At 28.7% G+C, this 24,419-nt stretch overlaps 2 protein-coding genes across 2 annotated transcripts; both read right to left on the minus strand.

The window, feature by feature from the left end:
* Positions 1 to 15,519: 15,519 nt before the first annotated feature.
* Positions 15,520 to 17,392, minus strand: LOC8277730 (peroxidase 39). The gene is made up of 4 exons (XM_002515702.4): positions 17,037 to 17,392; positions 16,741 to 16,938; positions 16,331 to 16,490; positions 15,520 to 16,176 (listed from the first exon to the last, which is right to left on the minus strand). Exons 1-4 carry the CDS (start codon positions 17,247 to 17,249, stop codon positions 15,764 to 15,766), a joined length of 984 nt encoding a protein of 327 aa, XP_002515748.1. The 5' UTR covers positions 17,250 to 17,392; the 3' UTR covers positions 15,520 to 15,763.
* Positions 17,393 to 22,424: 5,032 nt separating this feature from the next.
* LOC8277731 (peroxidase 3) lies at positions 22,425 to 24,072 on the minus strand. The gene is made up of 4 exons (XM_002515703.4): positions 23,739 to 24,072; positions 23,413 to 23,607; positions 23,128 to 23,290; positions 22,425 to 23,012 (listed from the first exon to the last, which is right to left on the minus strand). Exons 1-4 carry the CDS (start codon positions 23,937 to 23,939, stop codon positions 22,597 to 22,599), a joined length of 975 nt encoding a protein of 324 aa, XP_002515749.2. The 5' UTR covers positions 23,940 to 24,072; the 3' UTR covers positions 22,425 to 22,596.
* Positions 24,073 to 24,419: the final 347 nt, after the last annotated feature.

Genomic DNA, 24,419 nt, shown 5'->3' on the forward strand with positions numbered 1-24,419 from the left:
TATCACGGATGATTATGCTAAAACTGATGAATATGCGAAGTCTGTTTGTGATTTTTTACCTGCATTTGAACCAGTTCCTTTGTATAAGCAAATGTCTATAGGCGTCAAATATAACCCTAGTAAGTCACAAGCTAGTTATCTACATGACCAAGCCTTGAAATATATTCATAGGTTTCTAGCTTTCACTTTTTCAGGAAGAAAAGATAATTCTGGCATACTTTCAAAAACTGAGTTCTTTTTCTTGTGGTGCATGCAAAATGGAATTAAAGTGAACCTTGGATATTGGTTGGCTTCTCAATTTGACAATGTTATTGTGAAGAAGCATCCTATGATTCTAGGTTCTTTGATTACTCAATTGGCTATACACACAAATTTGCTCGATATTGATAATAATGCATTGCATGTTGCTTGTGATATGCACCCTTTGGATATAAAATGCTTAATGAATATGGGTTTAGTGTGGAAGAAGGAAGGTGTGCCTTGTTTTCAGTCTACAGGTCCTATCGCAAAGAACATTTCAAAGCGAAAACTCCGTCAGGACGAGAATGAGAAGGAGAATTTAATTTCCAACAATGAACCATCTCCTCCTGGATCATCGTCCCAAGGGCGATATACTGAACAACTCCAACGCCTTGAATAGCGACAAATGGAAATAGAATTAAACTTGATAGCTTTCTTCAAGCACATGGGTTTTTCTCCACCATATCCACCTCACTGCTAAACATTTTCGCTATGCCTAACATACTCAGGGAACTTTCACCATTCCTATCTTTTATTTCCAATTTGATATGTTACACATTATATAAATACATTGGGGACAATGTATGAGACAAGTGTAGGGTGTTTATAGGCTGTTTTTAGGCATTGTACATGCATGCTAATTTTTTTTTGGGTATTGTTCTATGATTGTGACTTATGAATCCATGATTTAAATTGCTGAGAATTGCTTGATTGAGTTAAAATATAATAAGAGATTTGCATAAATGATTGAGTTTTTATGTGTTGCATTGTGAGTATTATTTTTATAATTGATTTGAATGAAAAAGTGCATAGAACTTAACACACAATCATTTTTTGTGAGCTTTTGAGCCTAAAAGCATTCATCACAATATGCTCCATATTTTTCTTGATTGTGTGATTGTCATGTGTAGATTGATTTTTCTAGAACTTGACATTAATGGATTGAATGCATTAATATGATAAGGGCAATTATGGATAACCAATTTGAACGTCTAAAAAAAAAACCACCCTGACTTTACCCCTAGCGAACCGATATTGAGCCTTAAACCCTTTCTTTGTTTAATAATTCCCATTTAACCCATTATAACCTTTTCTTTCATTTTACCTCTTTTGTAACCTAAGTTGAAGGATTTTGTGAATTTATATGCATGAAACTTTTGGATGATTATTAGGACTTCAAGTTACAATTATATTGTGCTATTTCTCAAGTTCTGGAAGAAACTAAATAAAGTCTTCTTCAAAGATAATTCAAAAAAAAAAAGCAAGAAAGGAAAGAAAGTAGGAATTAAAAAAAAAAACAAAAAGAAAAAGTGAAACAAAAAGGAATAAAAAGGAGTTCATAAGAAATATGTTGTGTGTCAGAAGGTAACTTGAATTGAATATTATTATTCCTAAAGGTTAAGTTTCATGTATATATGTTTTTGTAAAAAAATTTTCAACTTATTCATAGCCAAATTCTCTTATTTCTTACCCATTACCTAAGCCTCATTACAACCTTATTAAGACCATTTGATTTTTGCATTCGATTCATTGTCTAGTGGTGGAGATTTGATATATAAGCAAGCTTATGGTAAAATTCTTTCTAAGCATTGACTTGAGAGTTTATAATTATCCTAAAACACCTTGAGTGCATTGAGAGAAATCCTTGGGAGAGTGTTAAAGTTTTATTGCACTTTGATTTTGAACTTATTAAGGAAATTGATATTCATTTGTGTTTACTTGAAAAGACTCATTTGTGGATTGCATTTATCTCTCGCTATATTTTGATTCGAAAAAGTGAGACGTGATAAATTATATAATGAATGAATATGTCATGAGAGGAGTTGAGAGAAAACTGAGTATGCTTGATAATTTTAATGAATACTTGAGGACAAGTATTGTTCAAGTGTAGGGTATTTTGATAGTGTGCATTTTATGCATACTAATTATCATATTTTCTTGGATATTATTGAAGTATTTATGCTTAATTATGGATTTTAAATGTGATTATTGATTTTCATGCTAGAAGGAACGCTTTGATGCAACATGAAGCTGAAATGATGATATTTGATAAGTTTTCATAGAGATTGATGCTTTGGAGAATTTTGGATAAAATGGAAAAAAGATAGCAGAAGATCACTTCAGTTAGAGCGTGCCCGAGACATATTCCAGAAATCCGAATTTATGAAAAGAAGCTTAAAGTGATACTATTTGCCATATGACTTTTTAATTTATTTTTGGAAATGTTTATTTACTAAAAACCCCTCACAACTTAAGGTTATTTTAGAAATTCTTAGGGACCAAGTTCTCCTATAAAAAGAAAACGATGAAAAGAGACAAGGAGAGTTTTTTTTAGGTTTGAAGAAAAGGGGGCTGCAAACTAGTTTTCTTCCTATCATCTATTGTTTTCCTTCTTTGCTTTATTTTCTCTACAATAATTATGTGTGGCTGAACTCTTTTCTTTCCAACTCAAGGTTAATTAAGGTTTGAATTCATATGGGTTGTGAGATTTAATTGTTCTTCATTATTTTCTCAAATCTATTAATATTCATGTATCTTCTATGTCTATTAGGAATTCTATTTTTGTTGATTGTGTGAGAAGGTCTATTACTAAATTATCAAGATAGTCTATGCCAAATTAGAATATTAAATCCGTAATTATTTAATTATTCTAATGATTAGTGGTAGAATAACATACCCATGTTATGTGGATACATGATCTAGTCTAAATGAATTCATCTTATGTATTTATTGGCTAGGATTGAGTTTCTCTAAATTGCATTGCTATTGGTAAATTAAATCTTGGAAGCTTTCTAGGGTTGTTTATTTAATAAGAGAACTAATCAAATGGCTTCTATTGATTAATGAAAAATTAAGGAGAAATTAGGTTGTTAGAGCTTCTCAACAACTATAACCAATTTATTAATGGATTTGAAAATTATATTTGCATCAATGATCAATTCAATGAATTAAAACTGAGATTATACCTTGGGTTGGAGTTTTCTCATATTGATTTATTTTCTCAAATTTTATTATTGCTTCTAATTGATTTCTAGTTTAATTTGTTTTGATTCCAAATTTAAAACCCCCCTAATTTTATTTGAATTTTGTTAAATAAATAAATCTTACCAATCTTTGTGGATTCAACCCTACTTGTCACTATTTACAAGTTGTTTTTATTTGAAGAGTAGGAACTTATTTTTGTTGGATTCGACACCCATCAATTTTGAATTCTATTCTATCAAATAAAGACAAATACCAGCAATCACGAGTAATTACTAAGAGTGAAAGTGTCTTATGTATACATCAATATAACATATTGGTGTGTGATTTAGTAGGAATTGCTAGAAATTAAGTGATGTGCAACTACTCTTATACTATATTTTCACTTAGTATAATAAAAAAATTATTTCAGTTAAGTGTTGACATAAATTTTGCAATATAATAGGAATTACCCCTTACAAGTTTAATTTATAAAATTAACACTTAATAATCATACTCTATTATAGTTTCGATCTTCAAATTATATTATATCTATTTATATTATAATAAGTTCAATTTATTAAATTAATACTTAATAATCATACTTTATTATAATTTCAGTATTTCAAATTATATTATATCTATTTATTTGTAACTGTTTTTTCTTTGATTAGAATTAGTTGATATTTATATTTAATTAACACTTTAAAATTATTATTAAAAAAAAAAGATAATAATTATATTATTTTCTCATTTAAAATAAAAATGTCATAGCATAATTTTATCTTTTAAATTTTAATTAATAACTAATATATTTATATTTATATTTATTATATAAAATATATGAAAGCAAGATTTCTAATTTGCTTTTTCTCTTTTTATTTTCAATTTTTCTCTAAATGTTAAGATTCTTTTTTTACATTGTGGTGAGTTAACTGATTACATAAGTCCTTTAAATAAGTAAATAAATTTCATTAAATATAATTAATTTTTTAATTAGATATTCAATGATTTAAATGGTATTAGTAAGTTATAAATTTGTATATAAATAACCATCCAATACCATCAATCATTAAACATTTTTTATATTTTCTAAATAGATATTACATTAATTTAAAAATTACTATTAGACTCTTCATTGAAACTTTTTTTCATTAGGATCCATCTAAAATTAAATTAATAAAATTCGGTTAATTGATTTTTTAAGAAAATATTGGTTCTAAATAAATTGAGCTTCTAGATTTCTTTTTAAGATTAAAAAGTATAGTAAAAATGGATGGAATAATATTGCAAGAGAATTTGAGAGGAAAAAAGAGTTTGAAAGAAATTGGTTTAAAAAGAAATTTTTTTAAAATTCTATATATATTTTACTACATAATAGGTTATCTAAAGTACATGAATATCTTTATAAAAGTCAATGACTTTTTTCCGATAGAAGATTTTTTAAATGTTGATTTATTTTTGTAGACTTTATAAATGTTATATTTGAATAATCCCTAATTTCTATAGAATTTTTAAAGTCATTAGTATTGAATACGTATTTACTTTTATAAAGTCTTTTATCTTCAAATCCTTTATAAATTTATCCGTTTTTTCTGAAAAATAAACCTATTTTTGCTTTTCTAAGAAAAAATCTATTTATTTTAATAATATATAACAATTGAGGAACCAATTTAGCTAATCTCTTTATGATTCTCAAATAATATTAGAGCAATGAAATATAATTTTATTTAGTAATATTATATCTCCAATTCCTATTTAGTCAATTTTTTTATGACAATAATTATTCTTAAGGTAACAAAATTTATTTCAATTTGGTAATATTATATAAGCATAATTATTTTTTTATCTATAAATACAGAAGAAAGTGAGTAGCATTAGCAACATACAGACCAAGAAACATATATATAGGGAGAAAATAAATATCATAACCAACATATAAACTAAGATGTCTTCACTCAAATTTATTTTTCTTCTCACTTTTCTACTGATTGGCTCTTGTAAGTACTGACCTTTGCTTTTATTTTATATTATTATTGAATAATTTCATTTTTAGGTTTACATGCATTAATTCAAGCATAGACATGCAGATGTCAAAAATAAAATCTAATTAATAAATAATTTGTATGAATTGCCTAGGTAGTGATATGAATGCTATTATGATAAAAAGATATGATCACATACTTACATGTGAAGGTGGAGGCAAGAGGTCAATAGTCTCCTTCCAATGCAAGACTAACATAGATTGCATAACTAATCCTGGATATAGGCCACCATTTTGCCATGCTCCGTGTACCTGCGTAAATATTATTTGTATTTGTCCCGAGAGAGCTTCCTTAAAAGAAATTGCTCTTAAAAATCAAGGAGTAACAATGCATTGAAATGGAATAACAAATATTTTGGATATAGTTCTTTTGAATAAGACTTGAATACACATACTAAATCATTTTGCGCATTTTGTTATATTTTCTTTTCCTCTTGTTTTACTAAATTTGTTGAATTTATTTATTACTCCGATTTATAATTTGCTAATGAGAAATTCTGAATTTTTAAAAAACTAAATCACAAGTATTAAAAATAAAAAAGGTATTGTTGACTTTTACTATTTGACTTTATCAAAACTGAGCCATTGAATCTCATTAGTTATTTATATGAATAATTCTTTTAAATTTTTACTCAGCAAATAACTGAAATAAAAATTAACTTTAACAGTATTTAATTTTACATGTATAAGATTTATATATTTTAATTTTTCATATTTTATATTATATTTTATTTTATTTTGAATTAGCAGTATAATATTATTATTTAATCGATGCTCACAACTTGTATTTATATATTAAATATTTAATCGCAACTTGTTGATAAAAGAAACTGATCTTATAAATTGATAAGCCCAGATGATTTTATATTGAGAGTATTTATTAATAACACTAGCATGTTTTCTACGAAATGTTGCGGCCTATCTAAATAAATGGTTATTTAAAAAATATTGATAATGTATTCTTATATAATAAACTTAATTATCTTATTAAAAAAATTATATCATAAGAAAATAATTTTTTTAAATTACATATCAAGTAAATTTTTGACTTATTAATTACTTATTTAACAAATATAAAAATATTTAATGATTGATGGTATAAATATTGAATGATTATTTATAGAGAAACTTATAACTTACTAATACCATTTAAATTATTAAATATTTTATTAAAAATTAACTATACTTAATGATATCTATTTGCTTATTTAAATGCTTTTGTAATTGGTTAACTCACCAAAATGTAAGAAAATATTTTAAAATTCATATATATATATATATATATACTATGACATTTCCATTAAAATTTTTAATTCTCTTAATCTAATATTTTTTATATAATTATAACATTATTTATTAATTATCACAGTTATATTTATTAATAGTAATAATAAATAAATAAAATAAATAAATAATATAATAAATAAATAAATAAATAATATTAATATAACATTATTTATTAATTATCACAGTTATATTTATTAATAGTAATAATAAATAAATAAAATACAAATGTAATAATTAATAAACAATGTTAAATTTAATTATATAATTAATTTTTTCAACACTGTATCTATTTAAGAATTCTTTATACGAATAATATTATTAAAACTAATACAGTTGGATTATTATAAAAAAAGAAGAAGCATGGTGGCCTAGCGACATACGTGTATGCTTTTGGGTGGGAAAAGAGTAAAATCAAGTAAGGTGCATACAAAAGCAGGAGTAGATTAAATAGAATTCGTTCACCTGCTCTACGGCTGCCGTGTTTTGATACTTCCATAGCTGCCTCACACATCTCGCAGCAGTCATAAAATAATGAATTCCTTCCCCTTTTATTTTCCTAAAATTTCTCAAAGAAAAAAAGAAAGTAATAACCTTATATAGTATGTTTTAAGATGCTAGTAGGCTTATTCAATCTCATTCCTCCTTCCTCCACCACAAGAATGCTGCTCTACTGTCCCTTAATTCATGTATGTATATGTATATATTTCAGACTTTTTTTGACTTTACATAATTTAATTTCTCTTTTCTTTTTAACTTTTCTTTCGTCATATTGTTTTATTTATTATTGCTTCTCGAAACAGCAAGGCATTATTGTATCAATTAAATTTAGAAAAATCATTAGGTAAGGTATGTGTTCTTAGCAGTGTGACTTATCTCAAGTTAAGTCATAATACTAAGAATACTTCTTTTATTCTAAATTTGTAGTGTGCCTATGTCAAAAAAATAAAATACTATCATCTACATATAACTGACACAATCACTTATTAAAAATATCAATAATTTTTTTAAACTAAAATATAATTAATAAAGAAATGAATGTTTGGCTACGAAATGAACCTCAACATTAGATGACCCAGAGACAAAGGAGAAAATAACATCATAAAATAAACTACTAAAAAAAGGATATTAGAAAAAAATAGGAGCTACTTTCGCCACCGAAGATATCTTAGTTTGAGCATTTCTAATAATATTTATAGTGTCTCCTTCAAAAATAACTTTGGACCAAAGATTCTGAATTGCTAAAAAAATCACATCTCTAAGAGCCACGCTTTCCAAGGTTAAAAGGCAAAGCTGACTAAAGGAACCAATTCCTCTAGAGGAAGAAGAAGAAGAATTTGTGGCTGCATCAAAATTAATCTTGATCCAAGAAGGAGGAACCATAGAAGGTAACATAGATCTTCTTGTTGTATAGGGGACATATATTAAAGGCAACTTTGAAATAGCCTTTTCAAACTCCATAGGGTTGCTAGTTGCTTGAGCTATGGTCTCTGACTCTGTCCAAGATTTATTATTGAAAATTCTATCATTTGTAGCTGTCCAAAGGCGCATAGCAAGAACAACAAGGAAAGGGTCAGATGATTTCAATGATGAGTAGAAAGGAGGTCAGCGAGTACTTTGCTCCAAATCTAATAGAAAGTCATCCCTAAAAAAGAAGATGAGATAAGCCCCAAAGAAGATAATTGCCAAACTCTTCCTGAAAAAGGGCATAAGAAGAAATAACACTCAGCAGATTCCATTTTATCACAAAATATGCGAGGACTCAAAAAATTGAGTTGTCTTTGGAGAAGGAGTTCAATAGGCAACAAATTAGCTAGAATTTTTCAGATAAATTTGTTAACTTATTTGGAATCTTCACCATTGAAAAGAAGTTAAACAAGAGCCTGTAGCATTCCTTGGGAACCCAGTAGAGTTGTTTTGAAGAGACCTCCAGAGGAAATGTCCTGAAACCAGTATAAATGAACCTGACTTATGGTGGTACCAAATTAAATTAAATGGCCCTTGGATTTTGTTGAGAGGGATAGAGAGGATTTCTTGCACTTGACGAATTGGGAAAATGGTTTTTCCATTCAACTCTTTCTTGGTCAATGTAACTAGCTACGGAGTTATCCATAGAAGGAAAAGAGAACATGAAAGAAGCCCGGGATGGGGTACTCGTTGGGATCTAGATATCATTAATAGCTGAGATCAAGGTATCATTCTTAATTTTTCATCGACATTTTTTAAGGAGAAGTTCACGTCCTACTATTAAACTTCGCCATCCCCAAGAAGGATTGGAGCCGTTTAGATTTTGAAAAATGAACACTATTAGGGAAATACTTCCCTTTCAATACTTTCGAAAGCAAGAAAGTTGGTTCCGCATGAATACGCCATACTTGCTTAGCCAATAATGCTAGGTTGAAACCCTGTTAATCTTTGAAATCTAGCCCGCCAATTGATTTGCTATTATAAAGGATAGTTTAAGAGATCAAGCATATTTTATGCTAATTTAATTTTTCACCCCACCAGAAATTTACAACTAGGGTATTAATCTTATGACAAACTGAGGTTGGAATTTTAAAGCAGCACATTGAGAAAATGGGGATAGCATAAGCCACAGCTTTGATTAAAACTTCCTTGTCTACAAGGGAAAGAAAGTGTTCCTTCCGTCTAGAAATCTTCTGGTTCACTTAGGATATTAGTTCTAAAAAAGCTTGGGCCTTGGATTTATCTATTATGGCCGGTAGACCAAGATATTTGTCTTGTATGCCAATATAGGGGACCCAAAAATAACCTGCCAAGTGAAGCTGCAATTGCAAAAGGGTATTCAGGCTAAAAGGAATAGCTAATTTTGCCATGTTGAGCTCCTGGCCACTAACTGAGGTATTAGTGTTCAGAATACATTTAAGTTTTCTAAAGTCTTGAACCGAGGCTGAGCTAAAGAATAAAGAGTCATCCACAAACTGAAGATGATTTATATAAGGGCTTTATCGAGATATTCGAACACCTTTGAAAGAACCGGAGAACTTAGCCTGCTTGTAGAGATGAGCCAAACCTTCAGCACTAAGTAAAAAGGGTAAGGGAGATAAAAGATCCCCATGCCGTAGTCCACGAGAAGGTTTAAAGTATCACGATGGAGTACAATTAAGAACTACAAAATAGGAGATAGAAGAGACATAGTTCATTACCTATTTAATCTAAAGGGAATGAAAACCTAGGGACTCTAACATATGCTCAATAAAGAGCCAGTCTAACCGATCATAGGCTTTTGACATATCAACTTTAAGAGCCATATTGTAAAGCCTACTTGATTTTGTTCACTTTAAGTGGTGCATAATTTCATGCCCAAGAAGAATGTTATCAACTATAGACCTACCTTTTGCAAAGGCACTTTGAGTCTCGCTAATTAAGCAGCGCATTGAGCTTTGAAGTCTATTCACCATAAGCTTTGAAATGATCTTATAGAAAATAGTGAATAGATGGGACGCCATTGGGACATAGTCTTTGGATGTTTTACCTTAGGGATGAGTGAGATAAGCGTATGATTAACACTTTGAAGCATGTGTGTAGTAGAGAAAAAACTTTGAACCACAATGAAAATATCATATTGAATAATGTCCCAATTTGATTGATAAAATCGAGCTGTAAAGCCATCCCATCTTGAAGCTTTATCGGGGTGTATAGAAAAAAGTACTCCTTTAACTTCCTTAAAAGAAATGGGCCGAATCAAACTTTCATTCATCTCATCAGTTACTCGTGGCAATAGATTCATAGTAACCTCTGTTAAGCTAACTGGATTCGATGAAGTAAACAGATGCTTGAAATAAGAATTAGCCATAGAGGAAATAACTATTGTGGAAGAATGAGAGATTCCTTGGTCATGTGGAAAAATCTGTATTTGGTTCTTTTTTCGACATTGAATGGTCTTTGCATGAAAAATTTTGAGCTTTGACCACCAACCTTAAGCCAAAGCTAACGAGCTTTCTGAGCCTAGAAGTTCTCCTCTTTAATAATTATAACTTGGAGCTTTGATTATAAAGCACGTATATTTGTCCAATTTGTGCCATTATATCTCGTATTAACCTGAACTAGAAGTTCTCCTCTTTAATAATCATATTTCCTATGATGACAATCCTGTGCTACAATGGCATGCCTGCATGCCTTGAGTTTGCCCATTGTTCTAAATATAAGAGAGCCTTGCAATGGAGTTAACCAATACGATAATATGAGTGTTTTGACAATGGGATCATTCCTCCATCTGCTATTAAAATGAAATTGACGTTTGGATCTTACAAAGAGGCTATCTGTAGAGAGCAGTAAGTTACAATGATTCGAGCCTAATTTGAATAAATGATGTAAGAAGGAAGTGGGAAATAGGAAATGCCAAGCCGAAGATAATAAGGCATGATCAATCCTTTCTTGAATATTGGTTGAACCAACTCGTCAATTATCCCAAGTATATGGATGATCTTCAAAAGCTAGGTTTATGAGTCTCAAGTGAGATACCATATTTATAAAGGCTGGTGGTGGGTCCATTCAAAGCCTCTACCTCCTTATTTATCTTCCGATGACAAAATAGAATTAAAATCTCCTATACTAAGAAAATGAGAGAGCTGTAAGGAAGTACATTAATCATATAAAAGACTAAATTGATCATTTCTTACTTGAAAAGAGCTATTACATTAAACAAAAATAACATCCTAAATAACTTTTGATGATTTAACCTTACAATGCAAAAAGAAATCTTGCATGTAGAAAATTGAAACCTCAAGATGCTTCCAAGCTAAGGCTAAACCACCTAAGCTACTCATTGGGGTTATACATGAAAAATCATCATAACCACATGAGGACAAAATTTGAGCAACTTTATTATCCGGGTTTTTTTTTTAAAATTTTCATAAGAAAGATCAAGTCTAGAAAAGGAGCTCCACATAGATCTTTGAGAGAATGAATGGTCAGGGGTTTTCCAACTCTCTGAACATCCCAACATAATAGTTTCATGGTGAAGTTCGAGGCCTATGGGCGGCAGTCTCGGGTGCGCACCTATGTGTCTTTAGCGATTACAACACTGTAAGACTTTTTAACCTAATTGGAAACACGTTAACTAATCACTGAGATTAGCGCGGAGATGGAAGTCGGCACTCAGGTAATCACTGGGATACTTTTACTAATGATTGGTGTTTCTCAAATTCCATAAGGAGCTTATGCCACAGAATCCAGAGATGGATCCAGAGGCCAACTTTTTTATATGTGTGCATTAATCTTTAAATTTATTGTTTAACAAATTATTCTCTATAAATGCAAATAATTTATACACAGGCATGCAAAAAAAAATACAAAAAAAAACATATTATATATAATATATATATCCATTCCCCAATCTGTAGGGTGGAGGATTCTTTGTATGGTGCATATGGAATATGCAGGGTCTTCTGAAACTTGCTTTTTTATGCTTTGGACAATCTTTGTATGCTCATCGGTCCATGCAGGGGGATTTTTCTTTAACCTATCATGAAGGGACTTTGCAAGACAGTTCAGATTTGGATAAAAATCCATTACATAATTTTTACAAACCTTTGAATAAAGCCCTAAAATGGATTAGATACCCAATTCCAAACAAAAAAGATCTTCTTCAAAAGCTTCATTCTGCTTTTATTTTTTCAAAGTTTGATATGAAATCAGGATTTTGGCAAATCCAGATTCATCCAAAAGATAGATACAAAACTGCTTTTACAGTTCCATTTGGCCAGTCCTTCTGAATTTCAAAAAATCATGAATGACATTTTCAATCCTTATTCAAAGTTTTGCATTGTCTACATTGATGATGTGTTGATATTTTCAAATTCTCTAGAGCAACATTTCAAACACTTGAAAAAGGGATAGAAAGTATACCTTTACCCTTGTTGGAAGAGGAGGATGACTTTGGAGATGCTTCGGTTTGAAGTTGTATTCAAAAGAAACAAATTTATGAGTGTTCAAAGTTTCCTCTCTTCAAAACTGATTTTACTTGAAAAGAATGTCAAGAACATTGTTCAGCAAGTCAAAATATTTTGACAATTTTGCTTTTCTATATATTCGTTGGATTTAAAAAGTTTTGTTTGTGACAAAACTATTTCTTGAGAGTTGGGCTTTGAAATACTTTTAGAGCTCTGAGATAGGTTTTGTGGGAAAATTTCTATCTTAGGTTTTGAAAAAGGGATAAAAAGTATACCTTTACCCTTGTTGGAATATGCTTCGATATATATATATATATATATATATAATATGACAAGTTTTCATGTATTTTTTAATAAGAAAATAACATATGGCATATTCATAAAAATATTAATTATAAATATTTATAAAAGACGTAAATATGATCTTAAATGCTAACAATTAATATAGTAAAAATTAATGACTTTCTTGAATATAAGACTTTATATTATTATGAATAAAAAATAAAAAATATAAAAATTGTTATAGCTACTATATATTAATTATAAATTTTATTATTCTTATAATAAAATATATTTTTATATTCATATATATAAAAATAAATAATAATAATAATAAATAAATATAAATATAAAAATATCAAATTTGAAACATGAAAATAATTAATAAAATTTTTTGACATGTTAGAAAACTTATTGATACAATATAATAAATAGAAAAATAATTTTGATATATATATATATATATATTTATTTATCACACATGAGGATTTATTAGTGCAAGAAATAGGTAAAAAGGTTAAAATTGACAATTTAAATACTTTTCATGTATATTTATCTTAATATATAACAAACATAGAAATTTCACAAAAAGGCATTATAAAAATATTCATATAGATGTAAATAAAAATATAATAAAATAAAAAGAAAACTTAATTTTTATATAAATATAATTACAAATCAAATTATATACAATATATAACATAAGATTTTTAAATATGAAATAAGTAAAATAATCATATAATAGTATGGGCAATAAAATTTCAATAAAAGAAATACATATGGCTTTAATGTGGTTGATATAAGAATTTATTATAATATTAAATATTAATCAAATAAATTAATAATATTAAATATATTATAATATTAAATACCAATCAAATCAAATAATATTATTAAATATTTATTATAATAAAATGGTAGCTAAATATAATAACAAATTAGTGATCACATAATACCACTAGTTTATTATATATTTATTATAAATTTTCTAATTACTTTTTATAACCATTAAAATATATAATTATATAAGTAAAATGATAATATTAAATACTTATTAAAATATAATAATAGCTAAATAAAATTATATTTTATAATATAATATTTTCTTGTTAAAATAAGATATTTCATATTAAAAATTTACATAATAAATTTATCAATAATTATGCATTAGCACAAGTATATTGCTAATATATATATATATATATATAACGAGATATGAACTACTTAATAAATCTATTTATGACTATTAAACTCTCATATAAACATTAAGAAATAAAAAATTAAACTAATAATGCAATATATTATAATGAAACAAAGAAATAGTAATAAAATAATGGCAAAAAAGTTATGAAGTTTTAAATAAAAATTAAGAAAATAAGTAAGACGTTAATATTCAATGAGTACTTTATTATTGGTGAATACAAAATCTGAATCTTATTTGAATTATTATGGATGTCAAAGATTAAATATCAACTCATCCAAATCCAGGTATATACTTCTCTCGAATATTTGTCATCCCTACTCATGGAAGACTTAAAAATAAAATAAAAATTGAAGGACCAGGCAGAGATGGGTACATATTTTAAACCAATTTTAGAGTTAGTTCCAACTGTTGCCATCTCCTCCGCGCGTGTATGCGCATTTCATTAATATTTACATTATTTACATTTTAAAATTTAATTGGTTTAATTTGCCAAACTGCCAAAGTCAGCATTAACCAGATTAAATTAAAAAAAAGAAAAAAGTACAAACAAATATCATCTAGTTTAGCGCTTATGGGTAGGTGTCTATGCGCAGTTCATTAATATTTACATTATCTATATTTTAAAACTAAATTGGTTTAATTTATCAAACTGCCAAAGTCAGCATTAGTCAAATTAAATTAAAAAAAAAAGAAAAAATATAAAAAAATGTCTTGTAATTTAGCACTTTTACAAGGGATTATGATTTTCTGCGTAACAAAAAACGTACTATGTGGGTTTACCATATGCGTAAGTTTTTTTATATTTTTACTACCTTATAAATCAATATCAGTTGATTTATATAATTTAATATTAGTATAATACTTATTTTCAATAATAAAATCACTTATTAAGTGATTTAGCATATAATTAACTACACTAAATTTATGTTAAATAAAATTAATATATATTTTTTAATTTTATTAAGAATAAAAAAATAATTTTTAAAATAAAATTATAATATTGTTAGAAGTATCATGATAGTTGATTTGGTAGTAAATCACCTATAAAATAATTTTATTATTGAAAATGAATATTATACTAATATTAACTCATAGAAATCTAAAGATATTAATTTATAAAATAGTAAAAATGTAAAAAAATTAAATTACAGGGTATTTTTTTGTCACGAAAAAAACCACAATCCTATTAGTGCAAAAGCGCCTAACCATAAGGTATGTTTACGGAATTTTCCCTTAAAAAAAACTATTGTTTTTATATGATCATGAATGCATTTACTAAGGGTTTTAAGAAGAAAAATTAAATAGCGAAAGAAGTCAGAATAGGGCTATAAAGAAAATAAAAGAAAAGAATTAAGTCTAGTAAATGTATAATACATAAAATCTTAATTTCTATAATAAGTATCACCATGACAATGCCTTGTAACACCATAAGGGCATTATTCTGTATAATGTAATTCTGTCTTAAGCTTCTGAAAAAATGATCACGCCGAAGTGCTGTAAATCGTAAAACCATTCCATTAAGTGTAACTGTAACAATTTAATGTAGATTTTGATTACAAATAATAATGTGTCACTAAAGAAGGAGAATGACCTTATGAAACTCTGGTTTTATTACAGGTACACAATCTACATACAGAAGAAAATAACTTACAACAGAAAAAACATAAATAAATACACTTGAATTATTCACCAAAAAACAATTATATTACAAGCACACGAAGCAAATTCCTGCAAAATAATGCATACACCCAAGATCCCTTCAAATCCTTATTTTTCCCAGAAAGAAGCACTAAATAAATAAAAAAACAATAAAAAAATCTAATGATAAATTAGCTATTAATTAACCACTGCACAATGCTTCCTAATTTCACCATCAGACCCAGTTTTAACATTGATCCTACCCATTTTCTCCATGGAGTTGGCAAACTCTGCAAAGAAATCTTGTAGTGAACCCTTGAGTATCTGGTTAATAAAAGACAGGGTAACAGAATTTGTGGTCAAGGCAGCATCAGATTCAAAGAGACCCCTTCTTTTAAGTAGAAGTGAGTAATAGCTAAGATCAAATGTCTTGCGACTCCCAGGATCCATCTCAATCTTAGTAGTAGTGTCATCAGGACTCCTGCACTTCCTTGCCTTGAGATTGTCAGCATATTCACTATCTAGATTTGGATCTGCCTGACCAGTCCCACTGAAGTTATACAATCTGTCCGAAATTGTTGAGCAGTGGGCGATCCCAATTGTGTGTGCCCCTGAAATTTCAGCCAACCAGGTTTATGCGTCAGGCAGTGATTCCATATAAAAATATATGACATTTGCTTATTCTTAATACATACTACAGTAGGTTTACATGTTTCGTCTGAAAAAGAAAAATGTAAGGATGTGATGGGTATGTTCAGGAATTACCAGAGAGCAAGACAAGGTCTTTCAGATCAAGTCCTTGGTTGGCAAACAGTGTTTGGAGAGTGGTGATGTTGGCAAAGGGAGCTGGGATGGCTGTGGCCTCTGAGGATCTTGATATTACTCCATCTCTTCTACCAGTTGGAACTTGCCAGAATGGACCTCCCTATCCACATAAAAGGAATTAAGAAGAAGATATAACTATTTTATATATATAGAAATCTTGAAAACATGCACTAATGGTTACTGTTATAGGACCTATACTTTGCTCCATTGCTTTGGTCCTACAAATGTAATATAAAGACAAAAATTCCTGTTGAACAAAGCAATGTTCCTGCTGTTGTGCAAGTTTAGCTCTTTCTAATGCAAGTTTTATTTCTCAAGAATATTATACATAAACATATTAAATCACATACTGTGGCAACTATGGAGTCCCTAGTGACCAGAGTAATAATATCTGCACAAGAAACAACGCCTGGACATTCATCTTCAACCAAGCTCTTCACTCTGTCAATGAAGTCAAAGCCTCTTAGTGTTCGATTTGGAACAGCAGCCTTTTCGGGTTGTTCGCCGGCAGTCGACGATGAGTTTAAAAGCACAGATGCATCACAGCCCTGACACACAAATATAAACATCGCCATACTCCAGTTACTGATAAGCAAGAAAGAGAGAGAGAATGAAATAAGTTGAATTGAAGAATTAGGAGACAAACCCTGACAAAACAATCATGGAAGTGCATTCTTATGAAGGATGCTGCCAAAGAAGGAGCATTGTGGATGTGCTCATCGACAAAGTCAGAAACAATCTTCTCAGCTTTTGGGCAGCTTTTAGCATAAAAGTTCATCTGCAGTTGAGCTTCAGTTGAGATTGTAAATGCTAAAAGACCAAAGATGATCAGACCCAAATACCCGATGTTCCCTCTCATCTTGAATGCTTACAAGAAATTTTCAGACAGAGAGAAGGGGTTACTTAGATAGAAGAAGCTGCCACAGTTGTAATTGCAAAGCCTAGAACATTGAAAGGAAAACTTATAGGCCTAGATTTGTGCTACAGGGTAAGAAGCAAGAAGATAAAAACAGTACATCTAGCTAACAAACATGTGCAATCTTGCATCCTCTTAATATACTTTAATTTTAAAGTAGGCCATTAAAGAAATGTGGTTAGTTAGACTTGTCTCCATGATAGAATTTCAGTAAACATTGATTAATTACCATATGGGGAAAATCGCAATCTTTTCCAAATTATAATATAGGGAAAACTGAAAATGGCCCGAGAAGACTGAAAATATAGGCAAATTAGCCGTTTCTTTAATAATGGAGTGGATCTTATTGGCAAGTTTATTAGTTCCTTCTCTAGTTAAGGGACAATTGGCTCCTTTACTTTTTCGGAAGAGGAAAAAGAGGTCACCTCTAAAGTTTATATATAAACTTAATTATATCATTCTTCCAGTTTTTCAATTTAAATTTTTTTTCAGTAAAAACAATTATCGACTTTGAATTGAGATCCTCACTTGGTCCCTATTTTTATTGCATTTTTCTCCATAAAGTAAAATAAAATTTAACTATATATATCTATAATTTTTTAAATAAATCCAGTCTATTATATTATACATAATTATAACTTTACATAACATAATATTATTTATTAATTATTGCAGTTGTATTGGTTTATGGTAATAAATAAATAAATAAATAATATTACATAATATTATTTATTAACTTTACATTTATTAATAATAATAAATAAATAAATAAATATAAATGCAATAATTAATAAATTTTTTTCAATATTATATGTATTTAAGAATTTCTCATATAAATAATATTATTAAAATTAATACAGTTGGATTATTGGAAAAAAAAAAAAGAAAAAGCATGGTGGCCTAGCAACATACGTGTATGCTTAGGTGGAAAATTGCTTTTGGTTGGGAAAAGAGTAAAATCAAATAAGGTGCATACAAAAGCAGGAGTAGATTAAATACAATGAGTTCACCTGCTCTACGGCTGTCATGTTTTTTGATATTTGCATAGCTGCCTCACACATCTCGCAGTAGTCATAAAATAATGAATTCCTTCCCCTTTTAATTTTTTTAAAATTTCTCGAAGAAAAAAAGAAAAAGAAAAGTAATAGCCTTATATATTATGCTAGCAGCTGCCAGCTGAGCTTATTCCTCCTCCACAAGATTGCTGATCTACTGGATTGCCCTTCATTTATATATACGAATTCTGTTCCTTTACATTTTTTTATTTCTTTTCTTTTTAACTTTTTTTTTTCTTCTCATAATGTGTTATTTATTATTGCTTCATAAAACAGCAAGGAATTATTGTGTCAATTAACATATGGGAAAATAATTAGGTAAGGTATATATGCTCTAAATTGATAATAAGTAAGTTGTTGATATTAAGATTAAGTAATTAAAATATCTGATATATTTAAGTATTAGATATATTATTTTTAATTCTTTTATAAATTTATGTAAAAATATATACGTAATCAATCGGTGAAATCACTTCATACTTTAGGGGTGCAATTACTCATTTTATTTTTTTAATGAAATACAATAATTACGTCTAAATTATTTAGAATTTCTTCATTATGTCCTTTATAAATTTACAGTTGCTCTCTTTATATAATTAATCTTTTAGGATCTTTTTCATTTTGCCTCTCTTATTTCAAATTCTGGGCTCAACCCCTGCACATAGTGTAGTAATATCATTTTACTCTCTCTCTCTCTCTCTCTCTCTCTCTATATATATATATATATACTTGTGAAATGGAAGATGCTTAAAAGTTGTAACTCTATTACTTTTTATTTGAAAAGCAAAAGGGAAAAGATGAATGTAAAATGAATAGTATATATGTAAAGATTATTCCTAGAAAAGAGCTCATCAATTAAATACTAAATCAAAATTTTTAAGGAATAATATATCTAAATGATGTTAGATGAGATGGAGATCTTTCATTTTAGAAAGAGAAAAAAAGGGCTATCCTTTATTTGGATAAAAAGATAAACAAATAAAAGTAAATTATAGAAGAAGCTATTGGACAACAAAAATGATAAGTGGCAATCGGACAGCCAAAAGAGCAGGCAAATATTTGAAGCATGTCCCAAATAATTATGTTCTTGTTTTGTCAAAGTACTTGGGAAAATGATATTTATTTCGTACAAAATGTGTCCCTAATTTTACTCAATCCCAAGCATTGTGTTGGTGTATATACTTAGATGAATGAAATAATTCCCTCTTATGGTTTTTGAAAAATAGAAAAATGATATATAATTATTATAAAATATTTATTTATTTATACGTTCCGCGTTTATTATTATTATTATTATTTTGATTATAAAATTAAGTCTATAAATATAATTTAATATAATTTTTAATATTTAATATTACTTATAATATTTTTAAAATAATACTAAACTAACTAATTCTAAATATATTCTTGATTTGTTAAATTTTAAATTTTATAAGTCAAATAATATTAAAATAATTTTAAAATATTCATTAATTATTTCAATATTATATAAATTAATACTATCGACATAATCAAAATTATTACTTTTAAATTAAGAATTTATTATATAATTAAAAATATTAATTTATTATTAAATATAATATTAAAATATAATTAATATATTATATTTTAGAATATAATTAATAATATTATTTAATTAAGAAATTATTTATTAATTAATATAATATTAAAAAGTGATTAATAATACTATTTTTAGAATTAAAATTATTATTTAATTTAGAATATAACTTATTAATCAATAAATTATAAAATTATAAAATTACACATAAATTTAAACTTCATATATAAAATATAAATATATATATATATATTAAAATAAAAATCTAAAATGTTAAAATATGTTAACAAACTTTTATGTTTAGAGAATTAATATATAATAATAATAATAATAATAATAACAATAATAATGAAAGGTGTTGCTTACATGCCTGTAATTAGACATTGTTTCAAGTTTAAGTGATTAAATCTAGTGATTGATGGCTATCCTATTATTGAATTTATGCTTAAGAAGGAAACGTGCATACGTATATGTTCAGACATGATTATATATTTTAATAATAATAAATAAATAAATAAAGCCTGATTATGATAAACCTTTTTCTTGTTCTAGTTGCATGAGGTATGGGATACGTTGTTTGTAATTTGCCAATGAATTTACAATGATGTAGTACTAATATACATTTATTATAATGGTGATGTTATAATTATTTTAATTATAAATGATAATATAAAATAAATTTATAAATAAAAGTAATAAAAAATTTAATATTTTATAATTATTTATGATTTTAAAAAGTAATAATAAATTAAATATTCTTAAACTCTTTCTTAAATGTTTTTAATATCTTAAGATTTTATTTTATTGATTTTAAAAATTGAAAAACTAACTTATTAGGTAATAAATATATTTAAAATATTATGATTCAGGATTAAAACTATTGTCTAATTAGAAATTTATAAATTAATATAGTATCTAAAATATAATTAAAGTGGTATATTTAAGAATTAGAGTTATTATTTAATTAAGAATATATAATTTATTAATTAATAAATTAATGAATAAAATAATTAGTGTCCCTTAGAATCAATAAGGGGCATTCAATTGGTCACCTCAAATTGCAGAATAGAGGCATATAATGACTTAATGAAGAGTAAAGAGAATTGAAAGAGAGTTAGGTTAGAGAAATTGATATAAAAGTTTATAATGGCTCAGGAATAATCCTTCCTACATTCACTCATCAAGTTCACATTTGAGTATTTTACTATAATTTTTAAAATTACAATATTTCAGTTTTGTAAGTTTACCCAACAATTTGGCGTTTTTCAAGGCTAACACTTAACATCTTCCTTTAGTGAACTAATCCTTTAATAAGTCCCTTAATCCTTGAGTATTAATAGTTACTCAATAACCAATTTCTTGTGTTTTTAATGTCTGGACTCATACAACAACTCTTTAAAACTTTAGTTGAATAATAAGATTCAACTTAATATACTTTACAAAGAAGAGAATTAAGTATAGAGAATTGAGTTTGGACATAATAATATCACATACATACATATTAAGTCTTTATTGTCACGAAACTTCGGCTTGGGAGGTTAGCCAAGTCGTGCGGCACTTAATTAACTTGCTTGTCAAAGTCGAACTAAGTAAGCCTAGATGAGAGTTGGGAACGATTTTAGGTGAGCAAAGTAGGCAGCAAGAGTTTAGGACTTAGGTAGAGTAAAGAGTTGAGAGCACTTGAGCTTGAAAGTATAGAGAGCTTTATTAAGTTTTCCAACCTTCCTCTTATATCCTACAAATGATGAATGGAGGGGGTATTTATAGGCTTCCCACCTCCTCAACATGTGGTTAATTAATTCATCTAGAAATTTCTACAAGCTACTTATGTACAAGGCTTCCTTTGGAAGCTACTCTATGTACAAACAAGGGAAGCTTCTAGGCAGCTCCTTGGCTTGGCACATAGCCTTGCATCCTTCAGCAATTTCCAGATTCTTCCATTGGTTTCTTTGGGCAGCTAATTTGGGCTAGGCAGCAGTATTGGGCTGGGCATATGTTGGGCATATTTCTGCCCATGGACAAGGCTTGCCTCGCCCAAGATGAGGCGAGCTGTGACATTATGCTCTTAAAGATATTACGAAAAGATCCAAACTCGTTAATACAAATGAAGTGATATGGCAAAAAGTTGCATATTAATATAAAAAGTGCTCCCATGTTTCGCAAGCGCCCTCACGCTTTTTGAAAAAAGTTGTTGGAGCTTCAACGACTCCATGGCTCTAACTTGGTGGTTGAGGTTACAATAGTTACTGACATCCCATTAAATTAAGAAATATGTGTCAATCATCTATCAATTTGATAATAAGTAAGGATATACATCAACCCTATAAATCAAAAATATAATTTTCACAATTTTATCTAACATGCCATAATGAAGAGACTTTTTTCTTTTCCTATAATGAAAACTAAAATGAAACATATGCACAAGTCTTCTAGCATGATAATGTACCAGACAATGGCATTATATGGCATATAGCAGTTAGGATCTAAAGTAAAGGTAAGTGCATATTTAAAAAAAATTCCCAATAAGTATTCTTTAATTATTAATAATGCATAAATCAATCCAAAAGAAACTCAGTCATCCAAACCCACATAAGTTAACCACACACCAACTAATTCAACAAAAGTAACAACACAACCACAAAAAAATTAAAAAAAGAAGAAAAAAAGAACACACCCATTAGCTATTCACAAATGCACATTGCTTTCTAATTTCCCCAGCAGAGCCAGTTTTAACATTAATTTGGCCCATTTTCTCAATTGAAGCAGCAAATTCAGCAAAGAAATTCTCAAGTGAACCACTGAGCAGCTGGCTAATTGTGGACAATGTAGCTGAGCTTGTGGTCAGAGCAGAATCTGATTGGAAAAGTCCTCTTCTCTTTAGTAAATTTGAGTAGTAGCTGAGATCAAATGTTTTGCGACTTCCAGGATCCATCTCAACAATTGTGGTATTGTCATTCGGAGTTGTGCACTTTCTTGCCTTGAGAACTGCTGCATATTCACTGTCTAGGGCTGGGTCTTGATCCCCTACTCCAGTGAAATTGTATAGGCGGTTCGAAAATGATGGGCAATGAGCTATTCCAATTGTGTGGGCACCTGAATTTGTCAACCATTCGGAAGATGATGAATATCCAAACATTTATATTCTAGGAAGAACATAAACCTCTACTGCACAAATATTACTGTGAACACTGACAAAAAGATGATTTACCGGATAGCAAGACAAGGTCTTTGAGGTCCAGTCCCACATTAGCAAATAGTCTTTGGAGAGTAGTCAAATTGCTAGTTGGAGGTGGGATGTTGTTCAAGGCCTCTGAGGCCATTGAGACAGTTCCATCTCTTCGCCCTGTTGGGACTCTCCAGGAGGGACCGCCCTGTTAAAGCCAAGAATAATTTAACACAAATTAAGGCTTCATTTTTGGTAAATACTGAGCCAAACCTAAAATGGGTAAGGGTTAGTTTTGAATATAAATTTTGGGCAGTCATCCTTTCTTACAGTGGCCACAATAGAATCTCTTGCAACCAGAGCAATAACATCAGCACAAGACACAACACCGGGGCACTCTGCTTCTAATAGGCTCTTAACACTGTCAATAAAACCAAAGCCTCTGAGTGTTAAATTTGGAGTTGCAGTTTTTTCAGTTTGATTGCCTGAAGATGATGAATTCAAAAGCACAGATGCATCACAACCCTGAAAAATCATATATAAAACAAAACATATTATCAGTTTAACCTCTCAAACCTTAAGAGGAAAAACAGAAAAAAGGAAAGCAATTGTATATATATATATAAGCTTTACTATCTATGGAAACAGGGACATACCCTGACAAAACAATCATGAAAATGCATTCTTATAAAAGTAGCAGCAAGAGATGGAGCATTATGGATATGCTGGTTAACAAAGCCTTGCACAATTTGCTCAGCTCTTGGACAGCTTTTAGAATAAAAACCCATCTGGAGTTGAGCTTCAGCTGACCCCATATATGCTAAAAAAGCAAAGAAGTACACCCCAAACACGCCCATTCTTTTTGTTGGATTTTGAGGACACCCTATTAACCCTTTTGTCTAGATATACCTCAGAAGCTGTGCTTCTTTTTAAGGAAGCTACTTAGTTATGTAGTAACCATTGCCAACAGGAGACAGAGATTTATAGGCCTTAACTTCAACAAGAAGAAAGAGGCACAGAGGAAATTAAAAAGAAAATAGCCCACCTATCTAACAAAAAACACGTGCTGAGTGCTAACGTATACTGGCTTTATAAAATTAAAATGTAAAAAAACAAAGCAGCTACGCTAATAAAAATTATAATACAGGAGTAGGTATGTTTGTCCTAGCTGTTCTAGGGCAACCACTGAAGCTCACCACGCGACATAATGCCACATGCTTTTGCTCTAATTTCATGCACCGGCTCCTCCTCGTCTCAAGCTTTATTTATTTATTTATTTTCTTACCTATGGCCTTCCTTTTGCTTTTTCTTTAGATAAAGTTAACCATCCCATTTTT

Source organism: Ricinus communis, chromosome 7, assembly GCF_019578655.1.
Source record: "Ricinus communis isolate WT05 ecotype wild-type chromosome 7, ASM1957865v1, whole genome shotgun sequence".
Lineage (NCBI taxonomy): Eukaryota > Viridiplantae > Streptophyta > Magnoliopsida > Malpighiales > Euphorbiaceae > Ricinus > Ricinus communis.